At 39.1% G+C, this 22,605-nt stretch overlaps 1 protein-coding gene across 17 annotated transcripts in view; it reads left to right on the forward strand.

Moving 5' to 3' along the window:
* GREB1L (GREB1 like retinoic acid receptor coactivator) overlaps positions 1-22,605 on the forward strand; it is a 214,248-nt gene that overhangs the window by 84,307 nt on the left and 107,336 nt on the right. For 9 of the 17 annotated variants that reach the window (XM_065582068.1, XM_065582066.1, XM_008178656.4 and 6 more), the window contains 3 exons: positions 1,068-1,180; positions 17,207-17,366; positions 17,612-17,809. In XM_065582068.1, coding sequence (XP_065438140.1) covers positions 17,210-17,366; positions 17,612-17,809 — 355 coding nt within the window. In that variant the 5' untranslated portion in view covers positions 1,068-1,180; positions 17,207-17,209. Of the gene's footprint in view, positions 1-1,067; positions 1,181-13,522; positions 13,541-17,206; positions 17,367-17,611; positions 17,810-22,605 lie in introns of those variants that run through there. The other 8 variants (XM_065582064.1, XM_065582065.1, XM_065582073.1 and 5 more) reach the window with 2 other exon arrangements.

Here is a 22,605-nt window from a genome sequence, read left to right on the forward strand (position 1 = left end):
TAATTTCAGAGAGATGTTTTTGTATTATCAATGTGCTTTCTAAAATCATTTTATACGTTACCTGACAATATTGGGCCAAGTTGTGTCATCCGCTTTAAGCAGAATATCCCACTTGCAACCAGTTAGGAAAGTTCTCCTTTAAAATCTGCTGGCACAGTGTGGCCCATTATTGTAAAGAAAATGAATTGTCTGGAGTGACTAGGAATCGTTTGTGGGTGAAATATAAGCCAGTCAACAAGAAGTCTATTTAAGGCTTTCTCCTCTGATAACAAATCTTGCATACTATAATACATGTTTTAGAACATGACATTTTTACTTGCTGTTTGCTACAGCCCTGTTGCCTCCTCTTGGGCATTTTAAGTAAATTTATTTTGTGTTAAATAGAATTTTTGCTGAAATTATCTTTACAGAAGCAGTTTGCATGTGGGGGAAGGGAGAAATCAGCAATCCATCCTTTGACTTAATTTTTGTCTGGAAATAATTTTTGATCATTACTGTATACCCTAAGCAGATATAAAGATATATTATTAAAAGCAATATGTGTGAAAAGTAATCTCCTTAGGTTATCACTAAGTACCAATTGTTCTCTGCTTGGAGAATTTTCCTTTAAGTGATTATTTCTTGCAGTATTAGGTCCTAATCTGGTTACCATTGCAGTGAGTAGCGAAGTTCCATTTGACCTCAGTGGTGATGGATCAGATCCTTACTCTGCAAAAGGAACTGATTGTCTTTTGTTGTTTAATGGCATAGAAGGAGCCACAGACATACTGCAGAAAGTGCCATATAGATTATATGGCCACTTAAAAAAAAACAAAAACATTTTTCTTCTTTTTGTCAGCTTGTGCGTAAAATGAAGAAAGTGCTGTAGGGTCTGTAAACGTATAATTAGGAACAGGATCTATCTGAGAAAATCTCTGTACTGACCAGTTTAGCCATATGTGAACCTTGATAGACATGTTTTAATGTCGTGTTGAGGCAGGTTTTAATGTCTTGTTGCTAACTGTACAATATGTTGGATCTGAACTGCCATCAATTCTTTTGTTTTTTCCCCCCTCATTATTTTGCAGGTGTTTAAGAACTTTAAACAACCTAGATAACGTGGCAGCAGATTTCCCTAAACTCTTAACTACAACCCTTAATCATGAATGCATTTCAAAAAGGTTAAAAGGAATACAAGAAGGTACTGTACTTACCACATTTATTATACAGAATATGTGATGTTTGTTTTTATATCCCTTTGTCTTCAATGTCCACTTTTTAAAATCTGTGTTTTGAGAAAAAGGAACTGTAAAAAGCTGTTTTATTTCTGAACTATTGTTATGCACTTATTCCAACCCTCCGCCCCAAAATCAATTCACTTAATTAAAAAATGTTCACTAGAAAAAGCTTATCAGTATTGCCAAATATGTTCTTTTCCACATATCAAAAATAGCCTCAACTTTATTATTTTGTTATAATTATTTGATTTCACTGTCATCCTTTGCTTGATGTTTGACCTCATAACTGCAAGTTTCTAACTCTGCTAGCCAAATGAAGGCTTAGGAAGTTGTGTGCATATATATATATATATATATATATATATTATATGTGTATATACTACACACACACACACACACACACACACGCACACACATATGCTGTATGTTTTTTCTGCAATCTCAGAAGGGTTAAACAATTTGAGTGAAGAATCTGAGTTTTCTAGTTGAATTTTACAGTTTATAAAAATAGATGTGCACTTCCAATTGAGAGCTTCACAGTAGTATTTTCTGATGTTGCTGTGATTGGGAGAGGCTTGACTTATTCAAAATAGGACATTGGACTCCTATAGTTTCTTGTTGTATTTAAATGACCCAGCATTTCCAGGAGGCCAAAGATCTATTCCTGTTTTATGACCTGTTATATCCTTGGGGCAGGAGCTGCACTGAGGCCCAAAGAGCAAGAGGGTCATTGCCACAGTCCAGGTCCTAATTGTTGCTTCATGGTTACCACACAGATACCAAAACCTGCTCTCTGTAACATTGTAGCTGAGAACATCTGGAACATAGTAGTAGTCTGAGAGGAAAAAAAGCCTCTTGCATTTTGTTTCACCAGGTGCTAGGAGGAAGCAATATTAGACTTTTTGATATGGGAGGCAAATTCTGTGGCCCCTGAAGTTAGGCGACAACAATTGAAGAGGTCAAAGGACAGCTGAATGGGGTCAATGAGACACCATGGGGTGTATTTTGTTACTTAGTAAAAGGAGCAGCATCCTAAAACCTTAAAGGATTCTCTTGAAAATCTATGTTGTGAAAAGGTTTTATGAGTCTGATGGCAAAAAGTGCTGATTTATCTACGGACTGCTTGCTTTTGTCTAAATGAAAGGATAATCCTTACCAAATGTTGTCAGCTATCATAGTGCAGTCATTTCAGGTCTGAAAGGACCGTTTAAGTGTACTTTGGCTTCCCAAATGATTATCATTGTAATGTTTCTTTGTCTGAAAAGAATTCTGAACTATTTATTTTCTGAGCTTTTCTCCATTGATATCAAAGTTAACACAGTGAGCAAAATATTTGAAAAAGCTGAAAGAAATTTTTTTATTAATAAACTAAAGATTTCTATTCCTTAGGGAGGTTTCTTAGCTTCTGTAAGTTCTCTCTGTGTTTCTTCTAAGAGGAAAATCTTAAATTACCAGCATATAGTCTAGTCTAAACTGTAGCTGATTTTAATCCATTAATACTTGTTCAGTGAATGTTTAAACTTGTTAAACCAAGCTTTTATTTGTTTGTTTAATTTGTTCTGTGTACTTGAATAAAAGAGAAAAATAGTTTTTGACTAAGGAATGCCTATAATTTATTTAGCATTATCTTTTTTTTAATTATCCACAAGTGATTAATTCTCAACACTTTTCACTGAAGCAGATAGGAAATCAATGTCGGAGTCAAGACCTTGTAAAATATAAGAAAAGAAAATGTAGTAAAGGTTGCCCTCTTTACAGGGAAGGAGGTGGAGGAAAGTGTACCGTATATGCATGTGGTAGAAAAGGGTTTTGCCGCAGCTCACAACCCAAGGACTCAGCTTTTGACCCTACCATCTTATATAAGCAATCATAGTCACAGTAGGAAGAAATAGGTATTCAGGAGATAGGAGGTGATGGTATTTTTGTTATAACAACTATACTGTCTTGATCTTTACAAGAATACAGCAGAAAGAGTGGAGATGAAATAATCTGTGTAGCTGTGAAAGAATAGGAATCAAATAAATATATATAGTTTCATACAGAAAAAATAAATGCTTGTCTTTTTTGTGAAGCACGGTTGTCCAAAAGGTTTAATTATTAAACTTTTAAAAGTAATGTATACAGATGCTTGGCACGATTTATGTCAAGGTTAAGGCACCTTTAAACAAATATCTTGGAAAAGAGTAAACCTACTAAAATGCAAATTGCCTATTAAACACAATCCCTGTTTAAATAACACTTAAGTTTGCTTCAAAACTGGCACATGCTATTAAATTTTCTTGATACTCCATTGTCTCCTGATGAGTTTAGGATGAGGTATATGTCTGAGGAGTGTGCAAAGGGGAGGCACAGCAAGTTGGAATGTCAGCCTTCACTTTGATTTTCCAGGCCTCCACCAATTAGTGTTGAATTTCTGTACAACAAAATAATGATGAAAAACTAGTCTATAGTAACAGATAAAAAAGTGTTATTTACACAAGAAAGTGGGCTGGATTTTAACATAGAAACTGGATGGACCTGACTTTTCCAGGCTTGTACCAGATTACCAGTGTCTTTAAATACAAAGCTAGAGTCTTACAAATAAATGTATAGGAACTTGTTAAGGGATACATATCCACCCAAGTTCACGTACCTAGTTGAAAAGGCATAGATTAGAGAGACTGCACCAGTAGTTGTGCTAAGATCTTTAAAATTGTTTGTGACAATGACACTTAACATATATAAAATGGAGATCATATAGACCTCTGTAAAGTACTTAGCCATCCACTGATGAAAAGTGCTCCATAAGTATAAGGTATTAATTTTTTTAAATGGAGTTTGACCTGCTAGACAGAAAGTTTTTACAGGTAGCATTTATATTCTATTGTGTAAATATGCAAGGTAAAGTATGGTGAGGTATATTTTCTTCCTATTGGATGCTGACATTTAATGGAGGCTTTATCTTCATGAATCAAAGTGTGAATAGAGCCTATGTGTGGGAATTATGACTAAGTGATGCTTGAGTGGCAGCCACATTATGTCTAGATTGTAAATACCATTAAGAAATTTAATTTTTGGGAAAAATGAGTAGAAGACGCACAGCAAAATGTCTAAAGTAAATAATTTAGTCCTGTATAATTTTTTCTTCCTCTCATCTGCAAAACCCAAATGCACTAGTTATTGTAGTGAATGATGCCTATTAATAATAGGAACAATATAAGCATTTGAGATTGTTTATTCATTCCTATATTACATAAATTTGTTTGGTTTAATTTTTTAGTTAAAACTTCCCCCCCCCCATCATGAACCATTGTATGACATTTTATAGTTTAGAAAACAAATAAAAATCCTGAAAATAATTGTTTGTCTTGGGATTGCTGAGGTGGCCTTGCCTAAGAGAGGTAGCACAAATGCAGATGGCTACACTTTTTAAGAAGCGTCCCTGTATTTACTGTTTTAGTTTTAGTTTTGCCTCTGTGTCAGAAACACTGGTCTCCTGTGACACCTTGGAAGGTTGCACAGTGCATACTAATGATTTGCATCTTTGATCTCTCACAGCCTCTGGTAGTTCCAGATATTCTTGACAGATTTGTTTATTTTACAGAAGAATTTCTGGTATTTCTGGAAAAAAGAGAAAGTAAAGACTCAGCCTTGACACACGATAAATGCATGTTACATAGAAGAATAAATAAGAAAAAGCCAATAGAAAGAAATCCACAAAACATTCAGCATTTTCTGATCATTTCCACCAGAAAGTAATGAGAGAGAAGGATTTATTTAATAGAAATGAAATGAACCATGTGGCCACTCTTACTCAACAGTGTAAGGCTGTTTCACAGAAAATTGCTCATCCAGCATTAACCTTGACATAATTTTGAGTTTAGTGGTTTTTAAGATCTCTGTATACCCATATTTTCTTTGTTTGCTTTATTAGTGCACTGTTTTTGGCAAAGAAATGGCCATGAAAACAGATGTCCAATAATTTTATTTTGTTGTTTTGAGCAATGGCTGAATGTGCTTAAAAGATGTGTGATTTAATATGCCTGTTGACTGCAGAAGATTGAAGTGGAGTATCGCATACTAAAAGTAAAGAACAAAGTGTACTTTTTGTTCTGTTCATTTTTTTAATGAAGAATTTTGAAGAAAGATGATGTTTATGCATTTGAAGAGAATTGTCTCTGAACAGTTCTTATTTATAAGCAGTTGAGGATCCAGTCAGAACTGAATTTATAAGTAGTCTGGCACAAACACTTAGCCAAAGATGTGTTTTCTAACTCCCTCAGTGATACTTTTTTGAAGCCTGATTAAAAACAAGGAGAAAAGTATTTATCAGCATTGCATTGTTTTTACACAAGGCTGTAAGGAATTGCTAATAAATTTGCTTACTTTTATCCAAGCCTGTTAGATGTGGCAATTTGATTTCTCTGAGCTGTTTGTATTTTTTTTTTTAATGTAAAGAATAACTTTGTGGATTTTTTTGTTTGTTTTCAAATGTCTTTTTAGATGGGGAACATGAGAGAACAAACCTCGATTGTGTTTTTGGTAGAATTACACAATTAGCAGATGAAAAGGAGGTGTAAGAAACAATGTGTCAGATCATTAGGTGCAATATGGCCAGTTTGTGCCACACCTCACCTCTGGCCCACATTGGCCACAAAATTTATCTAATTCTTCCTGGGAGAATAAATAACACCAGTGTAAGAATGATGCTGAAGTGGCATAAAGCCTGATACAGGAGCTCATGTGCCCCACAGCCACACCTTATCTGCTGTCCGCATAGTACGATAAAGCACGTGTGCTTAGAAAAGAATGAGTGTAGTTGAAATACCACTACTCCTGCTGATCCTGGGCTGCATTGTCAGTCCTTTGTGGCTATTACAGACCAGCCAAAGGCTGCAACATAAGGTACGCCTACACTGTATGCCATTGGTGGCAACATATATGCAGTGTTTCTCAAATGCGGCCACCATGGCCCCATGTAGTCACCAGGGGCTTTTCTTGTGGCCACAGCCTCCTGGGCAGTGATTGGGGGGAGCAGCGGAGCCACAAACACCAGAGGAGCAGGCAGCCACTGTGAGTTCCCCACCTTCCCAGGGACAATGTGGGTCAGGCTTCTGGCTCCAGTTCTGGGGTGGCAGGCTCTGTCCTCCAGCTACATGGCAGCAGGCTCCATCCTTCAGTTGTGGGGCTTCGGGCTCTGGCGCCAGTCCTGGGCTCACCACCCCATCGCCCCTGGGCCCCTGCTGTTTCCCTACCCACTTCCTCATCCAAGGTTTAATTTGTCCTCCGGCTTACCAGTTGAGTAAGTCTGTTATAAAAAGTGGTATTTGTATGTTTGTTAATATCACTTTTCACTATCTTCTAGCTATCAAGTCTGCTTCTGTGAGAAGTGATATTAACAAACATACAAATATCATTTTTCACAGAAGCAGACTTCCAAGTCATAAAAAGAGCAACCCAAAAAAAGCAATAAACAAAGAACCAACCAAGAACAAAAGACAAGAACATGCAAAGCACCTTATTTGTGTTTCTATTCTGTTTAGATCCAGTAAAGAATACATACAACTGTACATTATTTTTGTTATTAGGTCTGCAAAAAAAACCCCACATACTGACGTTCCCTGACTTACGTAAGGTGTTCCGTTCCGGAACACCTTGCGTAAGTCGAATTTTGCGTAAGTCAGGGACGTATACCCGACAATTCTCCCCCCCCCCCCCAAAAAAAAAGCTTACAGAACTTTTTCCATAAGTGCAGGTTTGCGTAAGTGCAGGTTTGACCCGGGGGAGCGTCTGTAAATCAATTACACTGATTGGACCTGCATATGTGCATATTTATTTGTTTTTTTTTCTAAAGTTAATTAAGTATTTTAGGAAAAAGTGTGAGAGCGGCCACCAGCAACAGTTCATGGCCACTCTGAGGCCACCAAAATTTTTGTTGTGAGAACCCCTGAGGGTATGTGTAGCTACAAGCTGCAGTGAAAAGTGAGCTGCAGCCACATGTGGTGTGTAGCTACATGTGTGCAGGGAAAGGCTCAGGCAGCCCCCTGCTGTCAGAGCTGTTCCTCACTGCAGCAGGGAAAGGCTCCATCAACACGGAGCTGCAGGAGCCTTTCCCTACTGTCTCCCCTCAGTCAGAGCCTTTCCCTGCTACTGGAGCCTTTTGCTTCAGAGGGGAAGGACTCCGCCAGTGGAGAAACAACAGGACGCTATGCTATGCTATAGACTGGGAGGCACTGTTTGGTCATGTAGAGAGCTGTATGAGGTAAATACCGTAACGTTCTGGCATGTCTTTACTTACCTAAATAGTGCTTCATCGTCTACACTACTAGGGGCATGTGAAGTGTATGTATTCTACCAAATCTTTGCAAGGAATGTAGACGTACCCTTTGAGTAGCCCTCAGACCAGTTCATAATCATCTTAGTTTGCAACTAGGGAGATTTAGGTTAGCTATTGTGTGGGGGAAAACTTTCTACATCTAAGGAGAGTTAAACCCTGGAACAGACTAACTAAGGAGATTGTGAAATCCTTGTCATATGGAGGTTTTTAAGAACAGGTTAGACAAATCCCTGTCAGGGATGGTCTAGGTATGCTGGTCCTGCTTCAACACAGGGGGAAAAGGCTAGATGACCTCTTGAGGTCATTTCTATGATTCTGTATAAAATATAGTATGCACATAACTAGCTGTGTACTTTCATGTTACGATACTTAAAGTTCATTCATTCATTCATTTCATTGTCAAAATATTTGCATTAAAATTGAGCAAAACTCAGTAATCACTTCAATGCCTGTTTTGCCCTTTTAAGGACAACAGAATTCGGTCCAATGTTATACATTTAATTTTACTTTAAATTGGAAAGTACTCTGTATGTATGTGTGTCTTTAAGTTCTTTTAGCACCACATTGCTTCTGTTCAGACACAAGTACCATCCTTCACACAATCCCTGCCTAGTGTTTTTGCTCTATGAGAGCTTATGTTGAGTGTTCACATAAATAAACTTTTCCTTCCTTCTATTGTTGTTGAGCCTGTTTACTAAGGAAAACTGCATTCCATGAATCTTGCAATGTGCTTAATTCCTAAATCATCTCTATGCCATCTAGGAATGTCCAATCCCTCAGAATAACCAGCTGGTTGGTTACACCAGCTTTCCTGTCCCTTTCTGCCATGAGAGCAACACACAGGGGTTGGAATGAGACCAAGGATATGGCCCTTGGTTTGATTGAGATCATAACCTGAAGTCCTGAAATCGGCAAAAATTCTCATCTTGTAATGTTTCCTGTCCAGGAAGTGGAAAGTACAGAAATCTCACTAGAAGATTCCCAGTTCAGTTTTGAAGACTCAAGCAGTTTAGATAAGATTATGAACTACATCTAATTTTATGCACAAGGCTCTATATGGGACTACCTAAACTACATAAAATTACTATAGAGCGTAGTGACACATTTTCAAAATATAAAATGAAAACAAGCTGGAGCCACTGGTTGCCCACCACTGTGAACAATTTTACTGGACAAGACTTTGCTATTGAATTCTTTGCCTTTGTTGCTTATCATAGGACAGGGGTGTAGATTATTCTCTGCTATATTGGACTCTATCTACTGACCTTTGACCAAAACCGCACTGAAAAAGACTCTTCAAATGTTAGTGAGGTAAGAAAAAATTCTGGTAATGAGAATACTCTCAAATTTGAGTGGTCCTCATGACCTGTTTCCTTAGTAAGCAAGTCTTTTTCCCAACTGCTAGGGACAAGGCTGGTTACCTCCTTTAGACGCAAAAGCCTCCACTTTTAGCTCTGACAAGGGCAAACTGTTTGCTAGCTGTTGTCACCTCTGCTGTATGTGTTTGTATGGTAAAAATAAAGAGAGAGAACCTAATGGTACACCACTGTAGGGAAAGAAAATGTTTTAAAAACAAAATCCCATCCAGAGCATCAAGTAAAAGGGATGGTACTGTATTGATGAAACCGTACAAATTGCTAGATACAAGCTAAACAGCAAATTCCAAATAATATGTTACAATCAGTTTTTGGTCTTCCTTTCCCTATGAGCTTCCCTTTGAGGTATAAAAGCCGTAAATAGATCCAGAAGTAGCTCAGTGTTTTTGCCAACGAACCATTTTTTCTTTTGAAAGGAAATTTTCCTTCAGGGTTAGACTAGATCAGATCCTCAGATTATGCATTTTAGAGACCACTGTTAAGTTATTAGGCTAAAAGCCAGGTAAGGACTTTGATATATCCAAGCAAGAGTAGAGTGGTTGTATCAGACTTTGCATTTGTTATCAGGGCAATTGTAAAATTGCTTAAAAAAAACAAACCCTAACTTCATCAAAAACCCCATCTCAATTCTTCTTCATAGTCTTTGAGGTCATGACCCACCCAGAGGCCAACCGGTGTGTATATCTAGTTTATACTGATGACCTGATTTATTTGGTAGCAGGGCCTTCACTTAATGCATGGCTTTACCCTGAAAAGTTACTGAGTAACATCACACTTTCCTATTCAACAGGTCTCATTGTATGTGTGTTCAGAGGTATGCCTGCTTGCTTTTCTGACTAAAATAATTTAACTGCTTTTTACTCCTGCTGACACTGCAGAGCCAATACTGTAGAACTATGAATAGAACTCCGTATGCATCACCATTAGTGTTGGCTACTAAATTACAATGTCTTACACCTATGCAAGCCTGTTGAAAGCAGTGGGACTGCACAGACCACATAGATGAGATCCTTGCTTGAAATGACAAGGCTCTTCTAAGAGTTGAAAGGAAGTTGGTCTGCAGTCATGGTGAGCAAGCCACCACATATTTTCCTGTAGTGTTCCTGGACAGTTTGGAGATACAGCCCTGGAAAATGAATCCTTTTGAAATGTTAAATGTTAGCTCTAATTTTCCCCCTTAATGAAAGACAAGGAAGCTGGAATGATGAAGGCTGCTGCAAATCATGGATTGTCCCCATGAGTAAATCAGTGTTTCACTGTCATTGACTCCTAGTATTAAAAAGTTTCCTCATTAGGGAGCAGGTGATGGAATCTCAAACATGTCTGCCTCTGTTTCATTACAGGGCCTCACTAGTGTGGTGTGAGCTCAAAGACCCCATCCAGCTCTCCTGGACTGTTGGTGCAGGAATTAAGAGAAATCTTCCAGCTGCCTGTTAAATGCTGTACAGTGAAGTTTTCAGCAATTGAATATTACATGAGAGAGTTTGGTTCCATTCTGTTGTGCTTTTGCACTGTCCAGTGCTGGCAGGGTCCCAAGACCTCCCTTGTGCAACAGACAGCATAAAATAATCATGATGCTGTAGGACCTGGAGCACCAAAGCCATAGCCATATATTCTCATTCTAAGTATAAAATGTGTCTGAGGGAGAGAGGAATTTCAGCAAACCATGGATGAATTTGACTTGTATGCACTACTCCTCTTAAAGAATGGATTTCTGCTGATATTTTATCTTACAGGGATATATTAACTTTCAGGTTACAGGAGGCGAATTTGATCTTCCTGGAAATCATAGAGCTATACGAAGACCTTTTATTTTTCTTCAGAAATTCTCTACAATTCACCAAACCACTTTAAACAAAACCATCTTTGAGCTCTTGTTTGTAACCAGTTACTCATTTTGTTCTCAGATTTCAGTCTCCCACCTTAACTTCCATAACGTCCCATAAATAAGCAATAGCACTCTTTTTCTTCTCTCATCTCTGGCCCTTGGCTCGTCTATCAGTCTCTTTTCACCAAATTACGTTTTCCTAAGCTGTTTCTCATATGCAATATTTTTTTGCACTTTCCAGGTCAAAATCCACTCAGATATAAAGCTATAAGATCTTGCACAGGGTGACTGAAAGGACAGATGATTTTCCCTCTCCCCGGTCTCCCTTTCATTCCAGCTACCTCAATTCAACCTTTTATTCAATGGGATAGAGCACTTCAAATGAGACCTGGAAGAAAACTCTGTAGCCCTCCTTTGAAAAGGTGTGATAGTGATGGACATAATCATTGCCTGGCAGATGGTGGTGATGGGGCAGAAGCAAAAAAAAATTTTTTTTGCAAAGAAGTACGCTCCAGAATGACAGAGTTTGGGAGGTGAAGATGAACGCATACTTTAGAGGATGGAAGAAAATGCAGCACTTTTATGACTGTATCTTACTACAGGCAGTGTGGATAAGATTTGAGGCAACCAAAGCAAAAAAAAATTTCTACAAAACCTTTGGCTTCACTGGCATTTTTTCCATGAGCTTGCTAAGGTGTTAGAGAGTTTTCAGGCCCGTAAGGAGTTGTCCTCGCACAATGACGATCCTTGGTCTAGAGCAGGGGCTCTCAACAAAATTTTTGGTGGCCTCAGAGTGTGGCCACCAACTCTTGCTGGTGGCCACTCTGACAATTTCTCTTAAAATACTTAATTAACTTTAGGAAAAACAAATATGCACATATACATGTCCAAATCATTGCAATTTATTTGTTTTTTTGCAGACTCAATAATAAAAATAATGTACAGTTATCTCTATTCTTTACTGGACCTAAACACAATTGAAACATCTCCCTGCCCCCATTCGCTGCTATGTCCCCCCATAACCCAGAACTCCCTTCTGTGCCCTTGCACCCCAGGCTCACCCCGCTCCTTGCCTTTTGACTACGGTGCCCGGTGTGGTCACCCACTCATAAGGGAGGGGAGGAAAAGCCCCGCAGCCCCGCTGCCCCTGAGAAAGTGGGTCAGGTGCAGAGTCTAGGGTTCCTTCCCCACTACATACACCAGCCCCACATGTCTGCAGAGATGCTGCCTGGAGGCCCCAGGAGGCTGCGCAGTGCAGGGTGCCGATCCCTTGCTGGTGGTGCCAGCAAACTCCAAGGCAGCGCATCCAGGAGCAACAGCTGGGGGCTGCAGGGAGGGGCCGCTGCTTTGCCACACTCCCCTACCTCATCTCCACCCAGGAGACTGTTGAAGCCACAGAAAAATCTGCTGGTGAGTGTATGTGGCCATGGTGGCCGCATGCAGGAAATGCTGGTCTAGTGGTCCTAACAGGAGCTTGACTGAACTGACTTGCTGTATAAATAGCAGTGTAAAATTCATGACTTTGTGAGAAGTACCACCTGCATAATATTTTTTTAAATGACAGCTGAGATTCTAGAGCTCAGTTCTGTGGCAAAGGGTGAATTCTGCAGCAGTTTCAGTGGCTGTGGAATTGGGGAGTGCTTGAGGCTCTGTATGTTAACATGAAACATGTTCAACCGGGAGCCCTAAGACTCTTGTACTCCTGTATCTCAGAGACATGGTGTAATGGTTTCTAAGTTTTATATTTTCAATAGTAGAGACACTCTTCCTTACCCCTTACTCATATTGTGCATTCTTTCCATGCCAATGTGTAAATCATCCTCATTTTGGGCCACCTACCCAAACATTCTTCTCCATTTCATTACTTCTGTATAAGCCAAGATACTTCCAGTATCTTGCTTCTTGTCCAGAGTTGTAGCTAGGATTGTACAGGGTCCAAGTGAAACTATCAACAACCCCCTGATAGGCATCGGGGTGGGGTTGTGTCTCTGCAGCAGCATTTTAAATCAGGCACATCAGACTGTTCTTGCTCCTTTTCCTCTTCCCTCCCCCAAATCCTGTTATCTTATCCTTCTCCCTGTCTCTTTACTGCACCATCCTGGCTGTAGCATATCTGGAACCCATATGGCAAATCTTAATTAATTTTTTAATTCCCCTGTTACAGGCTGATCTTTTCTCTCTTAGTCCTCCTGCTTTTTTTCACTCTGAAGCAAGCACCTCAAATTCACGCCAGGCAGATTCCAAATATTTGCCAGCTCTGTACTGTGCTCTGGTTTTCCTTCTCTGCACCCAGCAAGCTAGTACTCCTGTAACCCTTCAGCATCATTTTCTCCTCTCTTCTCCTGCTGCCAACAGAGGTGAACTAAGGCCATCTTTGCATGCAGGGCCGGCTCCAGGGTTGGCAGCCAAAAAAAAAAAAAAAGCCGCGATCTGCGGCAGCAATTCGGTGGGAGGTCCTTCGCTCCGAGTGGGAGTGAGGGACCGTCCGCCAAATTGCCGCTGAATCGCTGGACCTGTCGCCCCTCTCCGGGGTGGCCGCCCCAAGCACCTGCTTGCCAAGCTGGAGCCGGTCCTGCTTGCATGATCTTTTATAAATCTGTATTTCTCCCTTAGGCCTGCCAACATGTGTTGGGTGCTTGAGCATAAGGGAGGGAGAGACATGGAGGAGCTGCCATCACCTCCTACTGATAGAGAAGAGCAACCTTTAAAAAATGCTGAGAGTCACTACTCATTCTCAGCTCCCCTGCAGAGTTTGGGCATGTGACAACAGCCCTGCTTGTGTTTGTACTGTGCTTTAGAAGAGGTAAACTATTTTAAGTATTGAATATTATTGATATTATTATTACTGTTGTCTCTAGCAGTGTTGTGGTTCAGTCCTTGTGAATCACCCAGTTGTCAGCCCCATGAATTACTCACACATTATTTAAGGGGAAGAAAATAATATTTGCAACAGAACCATGCCTTTATTAGTATGTTCAGTAGAAGAAACACAAGGTTATTAATGTCCTGAATCACTTAAGATGCCATAGTTTTTTGGGGGAGCTCAAACAAATAATCTAAATTAGGCAAACTAACCTAGACAATGGCTTGTTGTGCAGGGTGCTGAAGGTTAGGACCTACCCAGACTCCCATTCCTTGCAGAGGCTTCCCTACTTCTTCTTTTCTGAGGAGCCCTGCCCTTTTAAAGTTCCCTTGAACTCCAAACAAGGCCCAGCTGTCCTAATTGCCTCAGGCTTTGTTAAGAAGTCAGCTGCCTTGTTATATCTTTCCTGCTCTAAGGGATTAACTCCTTGGGAGCTAGCTTCCCCCTTCTATCACAGCAGAAGCTATCCTGCTTAGTTCAGCCAAGCTCCTATTAGTGCCGTTAGACCAAGAATTGTCAGTGAGCACCCCATTTGAGCTGGGAAGCCCTATATACTGTCCACCTGCCACAAAAAATTGAAAACAAGCCTCTCTCCTAACTCACTGTCTTGCAATGACCAGACCAACGTTTTCACATCTTGCAGTTCACAAACACCATCCTGTATCCACCATTCCATTATAAACCACAATGCCCAATCTGTTTTACTAGAAACTAGAAATGCTGCTATACTTATATTAATCAGTCTCCTGATATAGTTCCATGACATCATCACCATCCACCAACAAGGCTATTTATGCAGACCCTACTGTACCTTATTTTCCACAATAACTTAGGCCTTGGCTACACTTACCGGCAAGTTCGACGGCTGGAAATCGAACTTCCGGGTTCGACTTATCGCGTCTAGTCTGGACGCGATAAGTCGAACCCGGAAGTGCTCGCCGTCGACTGCGGTACTCCAGCTCGCCGAGAGGAGTACCGCGGAGTCGACGGGGGAGCCTGCCTGCCGAGTGTGGACCAAGGTAAGTTTCAACTAATTCGAAATAAGGTACTTCGAACTTCAGCTACGTTATTCACGTAGCTGAAGTTGCGTACCTTAGTTCGAATTAGGGGGGGTAGTGTAGACCAAGCCTTAGACTATGACTGTTACAGGTATAGGAGAGTTGTCCTCTGTATAAAATGCATTACTTGATTATTAATAATTTCTAGAATTTGAAAACAGTCATGATGCTTATCATAGATCCATATTTAACATAGTATAAGCATGGTTCGGAGCATGGGCAGAATTAAGCTTTAAAGCTATTTTTTGGAAACTTACTTCTGAATTTTGAGACTTTCAGAAGTTCAGGTTTTTTTAATATACCATTCTAATAAAGTTCTTTTTGTTGAAATTATGTAGATAGAAAAATATTGTACGAGTTAAAGATGATGTGCTTACAACATACATGACACATTTTGGAAGCAAAGAAATGAAATATTAATCAGCTTAACTGTACATACTGGGTGAAATCCTGCCCCCGTTGAAGTCAGTGGAGTTTTGCTATTGACTCTGTTGGAGTCAAGATTTCACCCACCATGTGTACAAACATATGCCACAGACAGGTCACAACAACCTTAGTTCTGCTCCAGTAAGGATGTCAGCTTTCCAGCACCTCTTTCCCCACCCTATCTCCCTAACAATGTTTTACTGTCACCATATGTATGCATGTTACTTTACAAATAGAATGAAGACAGCAGTCTGTCTTGGTACTTCTATGGACCTCATATCCTTTTCAAAGCACCTCACAATGTTTTTAATGTATTGACCCTCACAACGTTCCTCGGAAGTAGGGAATTGCTGTTATCCATATTTTATAGATGGGGTGCTGAGGCATAGAGAGACTGAGTGACTAGCCCAAGGTCACACAGGAAATCTGTGCTAGAGCAGGGAGTTGAACTCAGGTCTCCCATGTTCTAGGCTAGTGCCTTATCACAGGACCATCCTCCATGTCTAAATGTCCTTCTTGACATAATAATTAATACTTTATATAGCGCTTTTCATCAGTAGTGTTTAAAGTGCTTTACAAAGGAGGTCCCATTATTATACTCATTTTACAGATGAAGAAACTGAGGCCAGAGAGGTTAAGTGGTTACCTAGCAGGCCAGTGGCCAAGCTAGAAACAGAACCCAGGCCTCCTGAGTCCCAGTCCAGTGTTGTATCCAGTAGGCCACACTGCTTCGCTAGTCCTAGAACTAGATGACATCAGGAAGGTGGAAGGGGAATAAGGTCGAGTGGTAGCTTGTTTTGCACTTGTTCCTTTTTTGTCTGATTAAATAAATAGCTAAAAGTTAACTTAGTTGGAATAAAATTCTACAATAATTCAGTCACCAGTATTGCCTATTATTAGAGGATGTTGAGTTGTCATTGTGTCTCTGGAATACATACTGTGTGCTGTGAAGACCCAATCAAATGATAGAATTATAATTTGGCATGTCTTTCCCAATTCTCTGTAAAATCTTACTTGGCTGCTCTACTACTTAATGTTTAAATCTGAAAGAGTATTCAGCACCATTAGAGACAGCGGTGCAGTAGATAACAGCTGCAAACTAGCACTTAAGAATGCAGAACAAGTTATGGTTTAAAGTACAGTTTGTCCTTGACTAACTTCATGTATTTTAATAAATTCACGATTGAATAAATGAGTGGAAAAATTAACTCTTGAGAAATTTGATTGGTTAAATGTGTGCTAGTGAAAAATGTAATATGTAGCTTAAAATAAAAACATTTCACAGCTTTGTCTGTATACTGTACTGATGTTTGTATTCATTGTGTGATGAAAACTTGTTATATCATTAGTTGTATGATTTAGATTGTCTAGTCATAATTATATTGATAACAATGTTGATAAGTACAGAAATACTATAAACCCTGCCACTTGCAGTGTATTAACCTTGACTCATTTAAGAAAAGGTCAAGAATCCTTAGAATGAAAATACTGACCTTTCAGATACTTTAACTTGATATTGGCAGTGACAACAGACTCAATAAGATGCCTGTGCGTACAATTGCTCTGGTAACATAACTTCTCCATAAATATAGTCATGCAGCCACACAGCTGGACAATTACTGAAATAAGCTAATTTGTAAATTCTGCATGTTCCTATGTTCTCTATCACAACCAACCCTCTCAAATCCCAGAAGATACAGGTAAAAAGAATTAAAGCCGGATTGTGTACCTCGTGTACTAAAACTCATTTCACATCACTTTAGATGATTTTATCTATCCTCCATTAAATTCTGCATCAGGTAGACTCTTGAAGTTGTTGAGGGGAATTAGTGTATAACCAATGTATTTGAGATGGTCTAACTGCAGTAAGTAGCTCTTACTGAAACAAGCAAATAATGGAGGCTTCCAAACCCAGACAGGAACAAACTGTACTATTTCAAGATGTTTTTTTCACTGCATTTTGCATTAACTACTAAATGCTACTGCTAATGTTGATCTTTCATGGGTACTATATGGGCTATTCATTCATTCATAAATGATCTGTTTGAACAAATGGTATCTGTATATATATTTCCCTACTCCCTTAATAGCCAACCCCCCCCTTTTTTTTTTAATTTGGTAGATCATGGGGAATTCATATGCGGGGCAACTGAAATCAGCCCGTTTTGAAGAAGCTCTTCACAACTCTATAGAAGCCTCTCTGAGATGCAGTAGTGTTGTCCCACGGCCAATCTTCTCTCAACTCTACCTGGACCCGGACCAACCTCCTTTCCTGCCAGAAGGTAACTATGCAAGTATGGCACACTTCAATTTGTCATTTTTTTTCTGTAAAGGGGCCCTCAAGCACTGGGGGACTGCGATTCAGTTCAGTTCATTCTTTGACATAAAATCCATATGCCTTATGACATAAAATCCGTCTTTTGTGCCTCTTAAAAGAAAGAGGGGTTGTGGTATTTTGTTTCCAAGTTTAGTATTGCTTTGAACTGCTGTGGATGTAGAGATGATTCTGTTTTTGTATTCTTTTCAGATGTGAAACCAAAGGTGGAAGAATTGGACAAAGAGTTGGTACATCGTTACACACAGAACGGTAGTCTGGATTTTTCTAATAACCAAACTGTTAATGAAATGGAAGACGAAGAGGAGGATGAAGACATGTCAGATTCAAGTAGTCCACCAATCCCATATTCACAAAAACCTGCCCCAGAAGGGTCTTGCACTACTGATGGTTAGTGCTTAAATCAGTTCTCACCATAATCTGTAATGTTTAAGTTTAAAAACTAGTAATAATGGAAACTGATCAAATGAATATGCTGAATTGTGATATTGCCTGGTGACCAAGGGAGTGATTTTTATAAAGGGATCAGTAATGCAACCCTTACTCGCATGAGTAGTCCTGCTCAGAAATTTGGAACTGTGATCAAATTTTGGCTTTGGACCGAGACTGCATTTGCAATTATAACCCAAAACAGAATGTAATGTAACGTTTTCAAACATAAATTTAATTAGAGGCTTTTTAAAGCATTCAAGCTGTTTTTAAATGTTTTTAAAGTCTATAAAAATTATACCAGTTGACTTGCATGAGTAACTAACATAGACAGTCAGCCACAACCTTTTATATGACTTTGTAGAATTCCAAAAGATTTTAAAATAGCTGTTTAAAAATATAGCTAACAGTGATCGGGGCAATATTGAAATAAGAGGGTTTGATACAGAGTATAAAAAGGGATGTATTATTTGTGAGAAGTGGCTAAGGCTCATTATGGCCCTTATTTAGCTATAAGAGCCAAACAGTGAACATCTTCCTTACATTAGTGAGTATTTACTCAGATGGGTATTATCATGGACTTCAAAATGGGTGCTCGCATGAGTATCTGCTTACCAGTGTAACAGGTTCAGGGTCATCCCTAAACTTTTAAAAAGGATAAACAGAATTGCTGACAGTGCTAATTACTGAAAATATGAGCAGTAAGGAAATGATGTTGGATATTATGTGGATAGAATTGTTGGGGAGATAATAGTTGTTAGGAGTAAATATTAAATAACTGGTTTACATTGTTATTGATATGATATCCTGCAGACCTAAAAATTCCTTAAAGAAAAGAACCTATTCATAACTATTATATAAACTTATTTATGTTAATGTTAATTATCTGTTGGCCTCTTTGCAGTAGTTGTTATTAAATAGTCAGTTTGCCAACAGCTACTAGACATATCTGAAATGACCAGTTTTCTCCCTATACTTAGAACAGAATTTCTGTGGTAATTGGTGGCAAATGTTGACTTTTTAAAAAAATCTTATATATTGGTCCCTTCTAGATCAATCTGTCTTAGATGGGCATGCTTGTCCTCCAAAACAAAGGAACCGCAAAAGCCTTGAATCCAAAAACACTGGGCTGTTATCAGAAATTGGGGAAAGTTATTGAGAGAGGTTTGTTGTGATATAGTATTCACATTGGCTGGTGTTTTCAGAGACTTTTTTGACTACTTTCAGATTTTAGATATGGGAATGGCACAGAAACTAATTTGGTCTCACTGGTTGATGGTCTTGTAGCAACAGACCAAGATCATGTACCTGTGTTGATTCACTTAAATTTGTCACAGCATAGGATGCCATTTATCCTGATGATGCAGCACTGACATGTCTGTGTAACTTGGCAGAGATAGATACAGGGGCTTTGTTGTTTTTTCCCCAAGTGGACTCTGATAGCCTTTGAGCAATTGCTTCCCTGCTCCTAGGTTCTCTTATTGGAGTACACCGCTACCTTGATATAACGCGACCCGATATAACACGAATTCAGATATAACGCGGTAAAGCAGCGCTCCAGGGGGGGCGGGGCGGGACTGCGCACTCTGGTGGATCAAATCAAGTTCAATATAATGCGGTTTCACCTATAACTGAAAAGAGCAATATGGATATTTGGCTCAGGCGGAAGCTTGAGCTTGGGCTCTAGGGCAGTGGTCTCAGACTTTTTTACTGGTGACCTCTTTCACAAAGCAAGTCTCTGAGTGTGACTCTCCACCCCTTATAAATTAAAAATACGTTTTAATATATTTAACACCATTATAAATGCTGGAGGCAAAGCAGGGTTTGGGGTGGAGGCTGACAGCTTGTGACCCCCCATGTAATAACCTTGTGACCCCTTGAGGGGCCCCGACCCCCAGTTTGAGAACCTCTGCTCTAGGGCCTGGGGTGGGCTTCAGAGCCCAAACTCTAGCCTGAGCCATAATGTAAAAGCATCATCCACACAGCTATTTTAAAAACATTAGTGCAAGTGCTACTAGCACGGGTGTGTGGACCCATGGTGGGAGGCTCACTCCCAGATGCTGTGTAGACATACCCTATAAATACATCAAGGGGGTAAAAGACTGGGAGGGAGAAGAGCTGTTTAAGCTAAATGGCAATGTTGGCACAACTGGATATAAATTGGCCATGAATAAATTTAGGCTGGAAATTAGAAGAAAGTTTCTAAACATCAAAGGAGTGAGGCTCTGGAACAGCCTTCCAATAGGAGTACTGGGGGCAAACAATCTAAATAGTTTTAAAATGGATTGTGTTGAATTTGTGAATGGGATGATATGACAGAGTTGTCCAGAATAGCAGAGGATTAGACTCAGTGACTCAGGAGGTCCCTTTCAGTTCTATGCCTCATGTTCCTATTAAGGGTTATCCTGAAGGTGCTGGGTTGGTGGGGAGGGATTTTATTTTTTGATTGTTGCAAAAAGAGAGGGAAGAAATTTTAAAACATTGCTGACATTTCATAAGAGTAGTTGTGGACTGACAGATTCATTGATTCTGAAGCCAGAAGGAACCATAGTGATCGTCTGACCTTCTGTATAACACAGGCCATAGAATCCCCAAAATAATTCCATTTAAACTAGAGCATATCTTTTTTAAAAATCCAATCAAAGTAAAAATTGTCAGTGATGGAGACTCCACCAAGACCCTTGGTAAATGGTTCCAATGGTTAATTACCCTCACTGTTAAAAATGTATACCTTATTTCCAGTCTGAATTTGCCCAGCTTCATCTTCATTGGCTCTTGTCTGCTAGATTGAAGAGCCCATTATCAAATATTTGTTCTCCATGTACATACTTATAAACTATGATCGAGTCACTCCTTAACTGTCTGTTAGACTCAAGTAGCCTCAAGCCTATCACTATAAGGCATGTTTTCTAATTATTCTCTTGGCTTTTCTCTGAACCCGCGCCAATTGATATATTGTGTGTAATTATATGTATTGTTGTAAGTGCATGGGTACCCAAACATGTTCATTTTCTACACCACATCTAAACAAAGAAATTGACTCGGTGACCACCTTTCCTCCTGTATGTGATCATACAGATCACGTAACCTTCCATTTTCCATTGCATGACATCTCTGAACTAACTCAGCAGTTGCTTACAAAGAAAAGTAATAATAGGATTGAATTCAAAATAATAGATGAAAAATTAAAAGTTGAAGTCAGTGGGGCTGCTCAGGGTGCTCTAAGCTGAACGTGTACTGGATTGGGTCCTTGGTCCCTGAGTCTGCAGTTCATGAGTTTTACTGATTATACAGCTACTTTGGGTTAAATGTCTCAGGGGTTGTACTTTGTGTGGGGTGAAGTCAATGGTAGTTGTGTCATTGATTTCAGTGAGGCCAGGATTTCACCCATGGTCATTTCATATTCCATATAACATCCTAATTTTTATTAAGAAATCACATAATTCCCCAAATTCACATGGCTGAGTCGTAAATCAGTCAGAAACACATCAACTGGTTTGTATTGCCTTTGATAATGAATAAAATGCAAGTAACATTTTTGCTGAACATTCTTCTTAACTTGGCAGTAGAGGGAGGTCCTTTACCCTTCTTGTTGGAAGATCATTGTAGGGTGACAAGTCCACATAATTATTCTGTTTGTAAAAATAAAGCCTTTTTTAGCAATAAGCATAAGTGTTTCTTTTTGGTTTTTGGCAGAAGTTTTAGCTTCAAATAGATTTTTATAGCCCAGTTATAAACTTCTGTGAAGGTTACAATGGAAATACTGACAGCTTTTAGCATAATGACCTCAAATGTACAACTAGATAATACAGTAAACAGTTCTTAACCTCTTGATTGCCATGCCTTTAAAGCATGCTTGTCCTAATTTGTGGAATGGCATTATACGCAAGATGTGTGAAACACAATAGTAGCACCTTCCTTTTGTTAGTAAATCCTCAATTTACCTGGGGTCTAAAGGAGGTCAAAAGTAATTTCAGAGGCAATTAAGTAAGCAGGTACTTAACACCTGATCAGTTACTGTGAAGTTACAATAGTGAGTGACAGTGAACTGCAGTTCATATGTAATTCCTGGAAACTAATTTCTTATGCAAATATATTTTTTGCAGTACAGATACAGATTTGTACCCCACACTAAGGCTGTTGTTTGTTACTTTTAGGTGAAAAACAAAATAGAAGATCTTTGCTTTCAAAAGATTTTAGCACTTTTGCTTGTATTTCCACAGCTGTGCTGACAAGACAATTCCTGATTGGGCAGACAGGCCTGTTTAAATTAAGAAATGATTGTAGAATGCAAACATGCTTGCGTGAAGGAAAACATTTGAATTTTCTTCCAAAGAAATGCAGATGATGTCCCTAAGAGCTATTCATTATTCTTCTTTCCCATTGCTTTTGGCACTTTGCAAATTACTAATCAGGATTTAAGTGCCTGCTGCTTTTTAAAACAAAGCTGAGGATCCCATGGTCAAATCTTTTTTTTTTGAGGGGGAAGGGAATCAAACAGCTCATTTGTATACTTTTATTTTTTTAATTATTTTCTAAACATTGTAAGGATTATAATGGTTGATTTTGTTGGCCAAGTGACAGGTAAAAGGTTTTTTTGTTTTGTTTTTTAGGGCTGTCTATTTAATTGCAGTTAATTCACGCGATTAACTCAAAAAATTAATTGTGATTAATCGCAGTTTTAATCGCAATGTTAAACAATAGAATACCAATTGAAATTTATTAAATATTTTGGATGTTTTTCTACATTTTCAAAT

This window comes from Chrysemys picta, chromosome 2 (assembly GCF_011386835.1).
Source record: "Chrysemys picta bellii isolate R12L10 chromosome 2, ASM1138683v2, whole genome shotgun sequence".
Classification (NCBI taxonomy): Eukaryota; Metazoa; Chordata; order Testudines; family Emydidae; genus Chrysemys; species Chrysemys picta.